Below are 14,494 nucleotides of genomic sequence, written 5' to 3'. Positions count from 1 at the left end.
AATAATAATAATAATAATGGTAAACAATTCCACAAACACAATCATTTTAAATATGTGCGTCTGTACACAAATGTCTTCGTGCATCTGCAAAGTCTTACAAAAATCTGTGAAGTCCACCTACTGCAACTTCCTGTGATGAAGTGGCAACCTGCCAATTTCACATAGGCTGTAACTCTTTGCACTATAGTATGGTACAAAAAAAAAAAAAAAAAAAAAAAAAAAAAAAAAAAAAAAAAAAGGGTTGTAGGGGCATGGCTTAGCATTTTTTTCAGCTGATTCACATGCCTGTAGCTTGTCAGTCAGCACCTGGCCACATCTAGTGGCAGCACTGCATTTGTTGCTGCAACCCTTCCTTTTGTGAGCTGCAAGTGAGACAAATGGAGGATTTGGCTCAGTCAGGGACAGTAAAAAATTATTTTGGATACATTCACCACTTCAGCCTCAGAAGGTTTTACCCCTTTCATGACCAGGCCATTTTTTATAACTTAGCACTGCGCTACTTTAACTGGTAATTGCGCGGACTTGCAAATATATATATTACACACACACACCAAAAAGTTTGAAAAAAAAAAAAAGTCTTTATAAAATTGGACTAAAACAGTGGTCGGCAAGCCGCGGCTCGCGAGCCACATGCGGCTCTTTACCAGCTTAAATGCGGCTCTTCTGTGTGCCGGGCGCCCGCTCCCCTCCCTCCTCTCGGACGGGCGTGTGCAGGGCGGCCGCCCCCTCACCTCCCCTACCCTCCCCTCCCTCCTCTCCCTCCCCTCCCTCCTCTCGGACGGCCGCCCGCTCCCCTCCCTCCTCTCGGGCGGCCGCCCCAAAAGTCAGGACTCTGCAGCTGTCAGGATGTAGGCGGGGCAGCCAGGATGTAGGCGGGGCAGCGTGACGAACTCCTCTCCTCTCACAGTCCGCCCTGAAGACCAGAACGGCGCGGGAAGCACGGCGAGAGGAACGCGCGGAGCAAAGGTAAGTGAATTGACACAGGGGGGACTTACTATATGGGGGATGAATTACTATATGGGGGGGGACTTACTATATGGGGGGGGACTTACTATATGGGGGGGGACTTACTATATGGGGGATGAATTACTATATGGGGGATGAATTACTATATGGGGGATGAATTACTATGGGGGGGATGAATTACTATGGGGGATGAATTACTATATGGGGGATGAATTGCTATATGGGGGATGAATTACTATGGGGGATGAATTACTATGGGGGATGAATTACTATATGGGGGATGAATTACTATGGGGGATGAATTACTATATGGGAGATGTATTTTCAGTTTTAAAAATGTGGCTCTCAAAATAAATTTCAATCGTGGTTTTGGCGAGATTTGGCTCAGTTGAAAAAAAAAGGTTGCCCACCACTGGACTAAAATATATTTTGCTACATGTCTTTGGTAAAAAAAGACTCAAAAAAAAAAAAAAAAAAAAAAAAAGTGTATATTGATTGATTTGCATGAAAGTTATAGATTCAACCAACTACTATGGTATGTATATATGATAGATATACATACATACATACATACACACAACGGCGGTGATCAGCAACTTATAGTAGGACTGTGTAAGCCGACGCGGACACTGGGTGGGAACTGCCTAACCGCCACGGATATCACCAGTGACAGTAATACAGAGATACTACTATACATGGTCACTGTACTGACACTGGCTGGGAAGGGGGGGGGGGGAGCCGGCCAATTAGCAGTTCGCTAATTGGCCGGCTCTGGAACTGCGCATGCTCAGTTCAGAGCCAGGGACAATGAGATTTTTTTTTTTTTCTAAAGCCTTTTCATGTCAGTCGCCCGCCAGCGGTGAAGGTATGTGTAAAAGGGCACTCTGCTGGGCTCTGATGTAAGGGGCAGTACTCTGCTGTAAGATGGGACTCTGGTGTAAGGGGGAACTCTGTGGACCCTGATGTAAGGTGAAAGCCCTCTGGGGACACGGTTGTCAGGTGGAACTTTTGAGACATGGATGTAAGGGGGAACTCTGATGTGTAGGAGGAATGCTGTGCACTTTGAGGTAAGGGAAGACTCTGATGTGAATATGGCACTCCTCTTGACCCCTGCACTCTATACATTATTCTGTAAATTGACCTGACCAAGATGTTCAATTTCACAACCGTTGCTGGTTTTAATGAAGTTCTTCTACACTGCAAGGTGACTGGACCACCTTCCCTTCCCCAATAGTCTTGCTGTACTTACCTACCATGATGCTGCACCGTCATGTTCCCACATGGCACTCTACAAGTCAGGGAATTTGAAATCTCCTTGCTGTGTTGATAGGACGAGCTAGACAGTTTGGTCACTGTCATTCATGTGACAGTGCTGACCAATTAGAATCAGTCTGCTCCATACTGGCTGCACAGTACAGAGGGGAGATTAAGTCGCAGGGATTTGAAATCCTGACCGATGGAGCGGCATACAGAAACTTGACAGTGCAAGATTGTGGGAGGTAAAAAACGGACTGAGGAGGGGGTAAGGTGGGGGGGGGGTCCAATGTTAGGTCACCTGCTCAGTAAGGCAGCCCATGCAATCAGCCATTTTAATTTTTTGTTCTAAACTGCTGACATCCCCATCCTCTGCCCCCACTGACTTTTTACTGCACCCCACATTAGACCGGCTTGATTCGGCCCTGCTGTATGGGCCACCCATCCGCAGTACATTTTCCACAGTTTCAAAATGTGTTTCTTTTCTTCACAGAATATTTTTTTTCTTTATCTGGACACTTCTTTAGGATTCGGATTCACAAGTTTTTGGGGTTTTTATTTTAATAAAATTTTGATACACACAGTTTACGTCTTATGGAGTTTATAAAATTTAGAGGGTATTCTGAACACTTATTAAAGCCACATTTCTGGAAGGGTAATCATGCAAAATTATACATTAACAGTTTTTTGGATTCAGGTCCTTGTCTCCCCAAAACACACACACAGTCTGAACTGGAGGACCTGGATACAGATTTGGGGTCTCTGCCCAAACCAGCATTGACTACCTACCTAGACAGAGTAGATTTTAATATAATCAGCTCAAAACAACCTGATGTTGAGGTCTCCTGCTGTAATCTGTTTATTAAAGGTGTTGTGCGTTTTTCCTATTGCTAATTGAGTCATTTATTGTTTGTCTGTTGGCTAATTCTCCTGGAGGTTTCCACATAATAGGATTAGTCTTGTGTCAACTTGACCTTGTTCCCTAATCATTGTGGGATGTTTATCCCACAATTTTAATTTAATTTGTTTTATTGTTCATGTGGGGACTGTATTTCTGAAGTGTATAAAAATCTGTATTTGTATTCAGTAAAGTAGTTCATTTGCACTTCGTGATACTAAACCCAGGGCCCTGCATTCACTATATCTGGTCTCCCACAGTACACAGAACATGGAAGTGAAATTATTTTAGTAAATATAAAACTGCTAAATACTGTCTCATCAGCCGTATATAGTAGCCTTGTGGCTTTTGTATCCAGCCCAGCACTAGCTAAAGCTTTCAGGAGTTTTCTTTCTGCTCTAGGAGGATGGAAATCCCCTGACCTCTGGACAGTGCTGATTGGCCTTGTGCTGATCACATGCACTCTCCTAAGAAAAACCCTCTCTAGCAATATACACCAAACTGAGCATGTGCAGGCCTACAGTTCAGTCTGGAGATAAGTGGTGGTCTCTTGAAAAAGGGTAGGAACAGAGAAGAAACGATCAAACAGCCTTTTTACACAATGCAGAGGATTAACCCCTTAGGTTCCACAGTCAGTATAACAAGCATGCTTTACTGCATATACATACTGATTTTACGGTTTTGGGTTTATTAACATTTTAAACTAGTGTTGTCTAGTTCTTGGGTGCAATGCCCATTTGTTCCTGTGTTCCAGTGGTGAGGAAGCAGCTCAATGACAGAAGCACCCAAGTGGGGTGCCAGGCAATTTGTCACAATATTAATAACAGGAGTGTAATGGTTGGTCCTGCCAGAAATCAAGTATGTGTTTGAAGTGACAGTTTGAATTTGCTGCACTAATGCGTTGTTAACCCTGCCGCAGTTCCTTCCTGCTGTACTGTAATAACACCCTTCTTGTGTCATAATATTGAAGAAAGGGGAAGGAATTCTGTAAAGAGACAAAACATTGCTTAGTGCATGGATTTCAGAGATGTATCACATGTTCCCACCCCCTACCCCTTCATTGTACTCAAACATTTTAAGGTAAGGGTAACCACAATTCCTCCATTCTCCAAAAGTCGTGCAGGCATGTAACTCTGTTCAAGAATTGCGATTATCTGGATACATTAGTTCTGTGAATTTCCACAATATAAAAAAATCTGCATGCCAATATTTATAAAGCATTAATCTATGCTGACTGTCCACTTATAGGTGGGGTGCAGTGTGGTACAGCAGCAATAACACGTGCGAAAAAGAAAAAGGAAAAATCCACTGCACTGCCAAATGGACTAACTCAAAAAAGAAAATGAAGTGGCTGCTAACACCTGACTATAAACAAATAGTGAAAGACAATAAGTGGGAAAAATGGTGTAGTGCCACTTACCCCAAGAATGAGTGAGCCTCAATACACGATGACACAAAACTACTGATAAACGAGTGAACAATCCCATAAACAGAAAATAAGTGAACAATCCACATAAAACAAGAAACTACTGTGCACAATAATATCCACAGGAATGAATCCACAGTATATGTAACAAGTGCAATAACGTGGTCAAAAGGTGAAAAAACAACAAATGTCAGTGGATAAGTGACATGAAGTCACATATAAAAACCAAAAACGTTCTAAAATGTCAATACAAAAGTAGCATGAGGAAAAATGAAATTAAACGTGGTCAAATGATGGCTAGAAAACATCAAGTGAAGTAGATAAATGAGGAAAACCATTGTAATCAAATGGCGATCTAAAAAGTGACCTAAAAAAGGTAAATGCAGTAAAATGTATATGAAATAAATAGCAAAAAAAGATGGGAAAAAAAATGTCCCACAAAAACAACAAAACGGTCCCAAAAAAGAGTCCTAAAAAACAAATGGTGTATGAATCTTCCGCACAAAGCAGTGTAGAATGCAGTGACCAAACAAAAGGGCAATCCTTCACCACCTAGCTCACCTTCAAACTGCAACCCTCAAGGAGTCACAAAGCATAAATGCAAGTAGATGATCCTTAACCGGATGGATCTCAGTGGCGAAAAACAAAAGCTCCTCTCTATGGCACACTCTATGGTGAAGATGTCCAGAGAATTTGCAAGCCCTACGTTTTGCCTCATCAGGAACCTTTCCCTGACACCAATTCTGTCCCTGCTCTACCCACTCGCAAATGCACGGCAAGCCTGGGACCCATGGCGTTAAACAGGCCATGCCTGACCCAAGATGGCTGCTAGGGTCACAAGGAGCAGCAGCATACAATTGGATAGCTTACCCAGTAACCTGGAAACCATAAAGGAACCATGTTCCTCTTGATTTCCTCTCTAACTGCAATGCTGCAGAGGATAAGCACCATCTACAGTGGAGAAAGTAGACTAAACCTGCCCACACACTGGACAGAAAAGAAAGGTTTATTTTTTGAACCAGAGAGGTTTTTTTTTTTGTGCTTATAAGTATTGATTTTGCATAAAGTGTTTGCATATAGAGCATGCACGTTGTCTCTACAGATAAAAATATACATTGCGTAGGACTTTCTGCAAAGCAGTGAAAAAGTAGCAACAATAAAAAGTGTAGCCCTGTTTTGGGGGGGGGGGGGGGGGTTATGTGAAATGGCCCACACCAAACAAGCTATGGCGCTAACCTGTATATGAGTAGGCAAACCTGAGCCTTCGCTATATGGAAGAGGGGGTTGTGATAATACAAATGGCAGTGCCTCCACCTAGAATAGGGATCCTGCAATTGAGGAGACTCACCCCTTTCTAGGAATGTAACAGGTAGACAACTTAAAGTAACTATACATAGAAATATAAGCTGGGTGCATTAATACTGCTAACATGAAAAACATGTCACCACACCTGTATGAGATTAATGCAAAGTTTATATAAAGCAGCCACATAAAACAGGATGCATAAGAATAACATTCAGGAATTACAATTTACCATAAATTGGGAGGTTGCAATTATACCCGGGTATATGTGCATGTAGTATACAGAATACCTCCAACCATGGGTTATAGCGCAGTCCGGTTGCAAGGGCCCCTGGAGAGGTGAGAGTCAATAAGATGCACACTTCCACTTCAGATGCTGCGATGGCGTCCAAGTAACACGTTCTATGCGGATGAATGCACTGCTTGTCTGACGATCAGCAATGCATCACCTAAAAGGATAAAATGCCCTATCTATCCTTGCTCTTAGTCCCTATCCCTAAACTGGGCTGTCACCGCAACCGGGCCTCTGTCTAAGTGGCCGTCGGATGCCTAACCTACCTCTAGCCTAATCTATCCAACGCTCCCTATGCTAATCCTAGCTAAAACGGAGATCAAGACCAATAAGGGTGCTATGGCTTTAAACAAAGAGGCTGCAAAGATACACTGCAATTAACAGAAAGTTCACCTGACAGTCTTATGCAGGTGAAAACCCTGATCTATATATATATATCTATATATATATATATATATATATATATATATATATATATATATATATCTATCTATCTATATATCTATCTATATATCTATCTATCTATCTATCTATCTATCTAGACAACTATAAGGATTCTGCAGTGTGTAAATAGAATAATGATAGTGAACCACAAATCTCTCTCTTACAGAGATATTAGGGTTCCAATACAGAAGTTGAAATATAACAGAGGCAGACCTAATCTGCTTCAGTAACACTAGATAGATAGCAGCCTTGTTAATCTAGATCATTACTCACAGAACACTATACAGTTCTCCCCAGATACACAGCACATGGCAGGCTGGCACCCTCTGCCTGATACTTCCTGGAAAACAAAACTATATAATATCCTGAGGTTTCTTGACCTCCTTGCAGGGGCAGGAAGCACACCTAGGGACTTGTCTGTAATGGGACTTCTATGGTAGTGGCTGTATATGAATGTAAACAAACCACAACTAGTGTATAAAATAACAGTTCCCTACACTCTCCCCCTGGTGAAACCTTTACGTCCCGTCAAAGGAAGCTCAAATTATATACAATAATGAAATTCAATTTCAAATACACAACGTTGTCCTCTCTCCATTACAATGGTTTGCTAAAGAAAACAACAGATTAGTATAAATACATGCCAGGTGATGCAAATACAGGTAGCATATTGACCAGATTAGATACTGCCCCTACCCAGGCATGGTATAGATGGGGCTGAGGAATGATGCTGGGATCTCCCAAAGTATCATAAGTCAAAACAGGTGGTGGATGTCTAACCCTTTCTCCTCTACGCACTTCCCTATGAGGTAATCCCTGATTTTCAGGTACTGAATAAGGACTTTGTGTCATGGGAAGAGATGGCACTGATTGTGGAGTCGAACTAGATCCTTGGTTAGGCGTACTCACTGACTCAGGCACAAACTCTGGAGATCTAGGGTTCAGTGACTCTCTTGGAAGAGGAGAAACTGTTGGGCTCTGAATCTCAGGAACTACAGTCCAGTCACTCTCAGAGTAAGGAGGGTCAGTTGTAATGTTAGCCTGAGGTTGTGGGGAGTCCCTTCCCACAGTATCTGAGTCATCATCATCAGTGACTTGAGGAATAGGGAAGGCAGTCTAGGCTCCCTTCCAAACATTAAGAAATAAGGGGAGAATCCCGTAGTCTCATGTCTTGTGCTATTGTAAGCATGAACCATGGCTTCAACTTTACGACTCCAAGTGCGTTTATCATCAACCTGCAGAGTACCTAACATATCAAAGTTCTGTTAAATCTCTCAGGGAGAGCATCACCTTCAGGGTGATAAGGGGTAGTCCAGCTTTTATGGATGTTGAGCAGTTGAATTCATTCCTTAACTAGTCTGCTCTCAAAGTCTCTTCCCTGATCCGAATGCAATCTGTGGGGTAAGCCATAGTGGATGAAATACTTCTCCCAAAGCACTCTGGCGACTGTCAATGCCTTTTGATCCTTGGTAGGAAAAGCTTGTGCATACCGGGTATAGTGATCAGTCACTACCAACACGTTCCCAATTCCTCTTGAATCATTGTCAATGCATAGAAAAGCGATACAGACCAAATCCATGGGGCCTGAACTCTGTAAATGTCCCATTGGGGCAGCTCGAACTGGGAGGGTTTTTCGTCTCAGACAACGGAGGCACCTTCTACAAAGGCTAGTCACAGTTTCTCTCATTCTGAGCCAATAAAAGCGGTCCTGAATCAAGCCATGGGTCTTCTCAGGCCCCAAATGACCATGATGATCATGTAGACTTCTGAAAACCATCTTTCGAAAATAATAAGGGAGAACCAGTTGACGTCTTCCTGGGTGGTCATAATACAGAGTCACACGGTAGAGTAGGCCCTTTTCAATCCTGAATTTATCCCAGTCTCTCAGAAATGAGCTACATTCAGCAGGCAAGGTTTTCTTCAATATCTCTGGATCATTAACACTAACTGCTCTATATAAAGGTCCAATCAAAGGGTCAGCCTTTTGACTCTTAATCATCCGCTGAGGAGATATAGAACAGTTCTCAAATGAGCCTAGGGCTGCTGGGTAAGCAAACATGTCTGGTACAGCATCAGGTCCACTTCCTATGGAGTCTATGAGCAGCATCTCTGAGAAAGCCACGTTATCGTCCACTACTGCAGCCATAGAACATAGTGCTCCAGGACCAGGGACTTCCTCCCATTCATTGTCTTCAGAGGCAGGCGTTAACCCAGGGCGTCTGGATAACGCATCTGCACCAATGTTCTTTGGACCAGGTTTGTATTTCAAGGTGAATTGATAATTTGATATAGCAGCTAACCAGCGATGTCCAGTGGCATCTAGCTTTGCTGTGGTTAAGACATATGTTAAAGGATTGTTATCCGTTCTTACTTCAAAAGCTGCTCCATAAAGATAATCCTGTAACTTAAATCGACAATAGCCCATTTGAGAGCTAAGAATTCCAACTTGTGAACTGGGTAATTGCGCTCGCTAACTGTGAGGCTTCGGGTGATGAAGGGGACGGGTCGCAACCCAGCTGGATACTCCTGGTGCAACACTCCACCCAGTCCTTCAAAGCTAGCATCTACATGGAGACATACGGCTTTTGAGCATTAGCATAGGCCAGAATGGGTGCCTCTGTTAACTTCTTTAACTGAATGAAGGCATCCTCATAGGCTGAAGTCCACTTATCGCCAAAAGGATTTTTGGTGGATTTCTTCTGTTTTTCTTGACCGCTCGAATCAGTCTTCAACAAGTCATGTAGGGACTTTGGAATATCTTTCTACAAATCTGCGGTAATAACCACAGAATCCAAGGAATGAACGTAACTCTGTAATATTTTGAGGTCGTGGCCAATTCACAACTGCTTCAACTTTGGCAGGATCTGTGGCCACTCCTTCAGCAGGAACAATGTGGCCTACATAGGTAACAGATGAACGGCAGAACTTACACTTGTCTGCAGACAACTTCAGCCCTTCCTCCTTTAGACGATGCAACACTTGCATGAGACGTTCTTCATGTTCCTCCAATGAAGCTCCAAATACAATAATGTCATCGAGGTACACAAGACACTCTCGTGGCACTAAATCACCCAAAACGCGTTCCATTAATCGTTGAAATGTTGCTGGTGCACCCCTTATGCCTTGTGGCATGCGGGTAAACTGATAGAGACCCAAAGGACATATGAAGGCCGTTTTCTCTTGATCTTCAGGAGCCATTGGAACCTGATAGTACCCTGACCGCAAATCAAGAACTGTGCACCACTGATTTCCATTCAGAGCTTCCAAAGCCTCTTCTATCCTGGGTAGTGTATACTGATCAGGTATTGTCCTTCGATTCAGGGTTCGATAGTCCACACATAGGCGAATAGATCCACACTTTTTTTCTTACCACAACAATAGGTGAAGCATAGGGACTTTTACTATCCGCAATGATCCCCTGATCTTTCATCTGATGTAAGGTCTGTCTGAGCTCATCAACATCCTTTGGAGCTATCCTTCTGGGCCTTTCCCGGAAGGGAGTGGCATCTGTTAGCCTGAAAGTGTGTTGAGCACTTTTGGCACAGCCTACATCCATTTCATCCATAGAAAATACTTCTGGTAATCCTGATAACTGCTGTGTCAATCTGTGAACCCAAAGCTCTGATAAGTTTGGATCAGTCAGATCAAATTCAACAGTAGGAGCGGTACCTTCAACTTGCACTTTGCACACTTCAGCATAGGGGTTAACACCAAACACAGGATAGCAATGGGCTACCTTTTGGTAAGGATCAATTACAACGGGGTAAGGTGAACAGTTTCTCACAGTCACAACTGTAGATAGGTCCACTCTGGCTCTCCAGTCTTTCCTTTCAGGAATCACCTGCCACCCCTCTTTGTTGATCATCTCTTCAGGTGTTTCCATAAGGACATAACTGCCATTTCCAAGTAGCTCAGGAGCAATGCTGGAAGCAACCCTTAGTATTCTCTCTCCCCCTGGAGGAATTTCCACTGCATGCCTACCGATGTGATACACCACTCCGTGTTGATAGCCAACAGAAAGGACATTACAAAGCTCTTTAAGATCAGAAGACAGTTCAATTTGATCAAAAGAAGCAGTTCGACCTCCTTCAAGAAACTTCTGAAAAGCACCGTGTACTGCTTTACAATTAGTACCTAATATCACAGGAGCGGCATTGGAGTCCCCAGTGTCAGGACACACAAGTGCAGTGATCTCCATGGGAGGAACACCTTTGTCCTCTAAACCAGGTACAGTAACAATTATGCGCAGGCTTCCATCAACAGGGTATGACTTAGAGTTCAACCCCCACAACTTCATCTGTCCAGTAGATTGAAGTGGTGTGTTGCTCAAATGCTTCTGATAGAAGGAACGATAGATAAGGGTAACTTGAGACCCAGTGTCAAACAAAGCTGAAGTTTTAAGTCCGTTGACCGTAACATTAACAATGGACTTGGAGCCTATGATAGGCTGTTTTGATCCTGACTTTGAATATTTCAGTCGTCCTTTGTGCTTTTGTACAGGGAAGGACACACTTTGCACCGTTCCCTCATAATCGTCATGACATTGTCTAGCTGAATGGCCTGTCTGACCACACCTGAAGCACTTTCTAGAGTCTCACTCTGTGTAATGCAACGGGCTTGTTAATGGAAGACTTGGACCGAGTGAATTCAGGTTGATCATTTTGAACAGGACGAGAAGGGAGGTCCTCTTTAAAAGGTGGTTTCACTTTCTTAGGGGTGCTAAACTGAATGTCAGCTTCCAATTTCTTCACTAACTTCATTAGTCCATGAAGAGGAAGAATATCATCAGATAACTTCACTTTGAGGAGCTGTGCAAGAGAATGATGAGGTAACAATCCCCGTGCTAATTGACTAGTTCTCATTGAATTCACTGCATCAGGATGTATAGCAGTGTGATACACCAGACGTGACAACAGTAACTGCAATCGATTAATGAAAGTGGAAACACTCTCTCCTTCTTTCTGATGGGTCATACGATAGTCAGCAACCATCTGTTCAAGGTCATAGTATGGTTCAAAATGGTCAGACAGTACTTGTATATAGTCTGTTGCACTTACCCCCTCATGGGTATCTTGATACAAGCGGATTAGTTCTGCCGCTGGAGATCGCAGACTTTCCATAACACGCTGACGCTTGCCTTCCTCTGAGCAGGACCATTCTTTCAAGCATTGAAGGGTGTGCTCCTTCCAAACTTCGAAAGCTTCTTCTCCTTGTGGTACAGGAACATTACCAGAGAACACTTTTAGCTTTCTATAATGTGCCGCCTGTAACCCTTGTGCTAGCATCTCAGTCAGTTGATTTAAAGTGCCAACAGCATTCTCACTAGATTGTGAAATATTGACATCTTCCTGATAAGAATAGTTAACTGGCATTTGTTCTTTTATACTGACGTTTTGTGGGACAGAGGGAAGGTAGCTCCTTCTAGGAGAAGGTTGAGGGCGCCACTTTTCTTCGTGTTGCTCCTCCATGACTGACTATTAAACCCACTTCGATCTCAGCAGTGCCTCCAAATGTAGCCCTGTTTTGGGGGGGTTATGTGAAATGGCCCACACCAAACAAGCTGCTATGGCGCTAACCTGTATATGAGTAGGCAAACCTGAGCCTTCGCTATATGGAAGAGGGGGTTGTGATAATACAAATGGCAGTGCCTCCACCTAGAATAGGGATCCTGCAATTGAGGAGACTCACCCCTTTCTAGGAATGTAACAGGTAGACAACTTAAAGTAAACTATACATAGCAGTATTAATGCACCCAGCTTATATTTCTAACATGAAAACATGTCACCACACCTGTATGAGATTAATGCAAAGTTTATATAAAGCAGCCACATAAAACAAGATGCATAAGAATAACATTCAGGAATTACAATTTACCATAAATTGGGAGGTTGCAATTATACCCGGGTATATGTGTATGTAGTATACAGAATACCTCCAACCATGAGTTATAGCGCAGTCCGGTTGCAGGGGCCCCTGGAGAGGTGAGAGTCAATAAGATGCACACTTCCACTTCCGATGCTGCGATGGCGTCCAAGTAACACGTTCTATGCGGATGATTGCACTGCTTGTCTGACGATCAGCGATGCATCACCTAAAAGGATAAAATGCTCTCTCTCTCCTTACTCTTAGTCCCTATCCCTAAACTGGGCTGTCACTGCAACCGGGCCTCTGTCTAAGTGGCCGTTGGATGCCTAACCTACCTCTAGCCTAATCTATCCAACGCTCCCTATGCTAATCCTAGCTAAACGGAGATCCAGACCAGTAAGGGTGCTATGGCTTTAAGCAAAGAGGCTGCAAAGATACACTGCAATTAACAGAAAGTTCACCTGACAGTCTTATGCAGGTGAAAACACTGATCTATATCTATATCTATATATATACACATATACATACACACATATACATACACACACACACACACACACACACACACACACACACACACACACCTATAAGGATTCTGCAGTGTGTAAATAGAATAATGAACCACAAATCTCTCTCTTACAGAGATATTAGGGTTCCAATACAGAAGTTGAAATATAAAAATATAACAGAGGCAGACCTAATCTGCTTCAGTAACACTAGATAGATAGCAGCCTTGTTAATCTAGATCATTACTCACAGAATCACCATACAGTTCTCCCCAGATACACAGCACATGGCAGGCTGGCACCCTCTGCCTGATACTTCCTGGAAAACAAAACTATATAATATCCTGAGGTTTCTTGACCTCCTTGCAGGGGCAGCAAGCACACCTAGGGACTTGTCTGTAATGGGACCTCTATGGTAGTGGCTGTATATGAATGTAAACAAACCACAACTAGTGTATAAAATAACAGTTCCCTACAAAAGTAACAATTTATGTGTCCTTTATGGCTAGGTTCACATCTATGCATTTGGTGCGTTTTTGCAGCACATTTTTAATGCGTTTATGCTTCCTTCATTTCTTTGGTAGGAGGATGAGGAGACTAGTTGTTAAACACAAAACCCTACCAAAAATGAAATTACATGATGCGTTTCTGATGCAGTTCTGTTGAAGTTTATGGTGCCAAAAATGCATATCTGCAAACAAACTCAAAAATGTTTAGAGGTAAACAGTGTCTTTCCACTTACATGTTATTAACTACACTGGAAAAAACCCCAATGTGATCAACTTCAAAGTGGTTAGTTTAATAAACTAGTAAATAGCAAACAGTTGAAAAAGTGGCCATTGTTATGCCATTCTGAGAATCCCATCAGTGGCTCAGCTAGAACCTAGTTGTTTGTTATCAGATACAGATGAAAAAACACTATTTTGAGTGGAACACAGCTATAACATCCTGAGAGGTCATTCCTTTAATTATTTGAGAGCACTTATCTAAAATTGTGTATTTTTCTAATGTTGAAAAAATACAAATTTAAAAAAATAAAAAATAAAAAACCACTATAAAAAAAAAAAAAAAGTTATACATCACAAACATGCAGATCGCCTCCTCACTGCCTGCTTTAACCTCTTGAACTCCCCCCCCCCCACCCACTAGTATGCCACAACCATACAACTTGCATGCAGAGTGATGGGGGTACAATTTTTGCCACAAAGCATTGCATGTGTATACCCTCAGTAGTTGTTTTGGGGGCAGTAAAAGCATCGCTCAGCTGCCCAGTCCCCCTGCCCCAACTGTCATAATCACTACTACTAACCTCCTTCAGAAGAAAGTTTTAGCTTGCTCTTAACACTTCTGTTCCCCACCACTGACAGTTCGATTTCTTCATGGGGCATGTCAGCAATGGTCTCCATGAACACTTTTTCCAGTTCTTGTGCCATTAGTACAATGTCATCCCCTGGCTGCAAGACACAATGTAGTCTGTCATGAATGAAAAGCAAATGTGATATTTCAAAAAGGGAAATGTCATCAAGTTCTTCTATTTTCCA

The 14,494-nt window shown here is 42.7% G+C and overlaps 1 protein-coding gene across 1 annotated transcript in view; it reads right to left on the bottom strand.

Moving 5' to 3' along the window:
* The window catches only part of BRDT (bromodomain testis associated), a 169,299-nt gene that overhangs the window by 119,073 nt on the left and 35,732 nt on the right, over nucleotides 1–14,494 (bottom strand). The window contains exon 3 of the mRNA XM_089668933.1: nucleotides 14,263–14,407. Within this exon, the coding sequence (XP_089525059.1) occupies nucleotides 14,263–14,407 (145 nt within the window). The remainder of the gene's footprint in view (nucleotides 1–14,262; nucleotides 14,408–14,494) is intronic.

This window comes from Staurois parvus, unplaced genomic scaffold (assembly GCF_062004578.1).
Source record: "Staurois parvus isolate SC_StPar_1 unplaced genomic scaffold, SC_StPar_1.0 ptg000066l, whole genome shotgun sequence".
Taxonomy (NCBI): Eukaryota; Metazoa; Chordata; class Amphibia; order Anura; family Ranidae; genus Staurois; species Staurois parvus.
The sequence above is the reverse complement of the archived record's forward strand: the minus strand, read 5'-3'. Positions and strand labels throughout refer to the sequence as shown.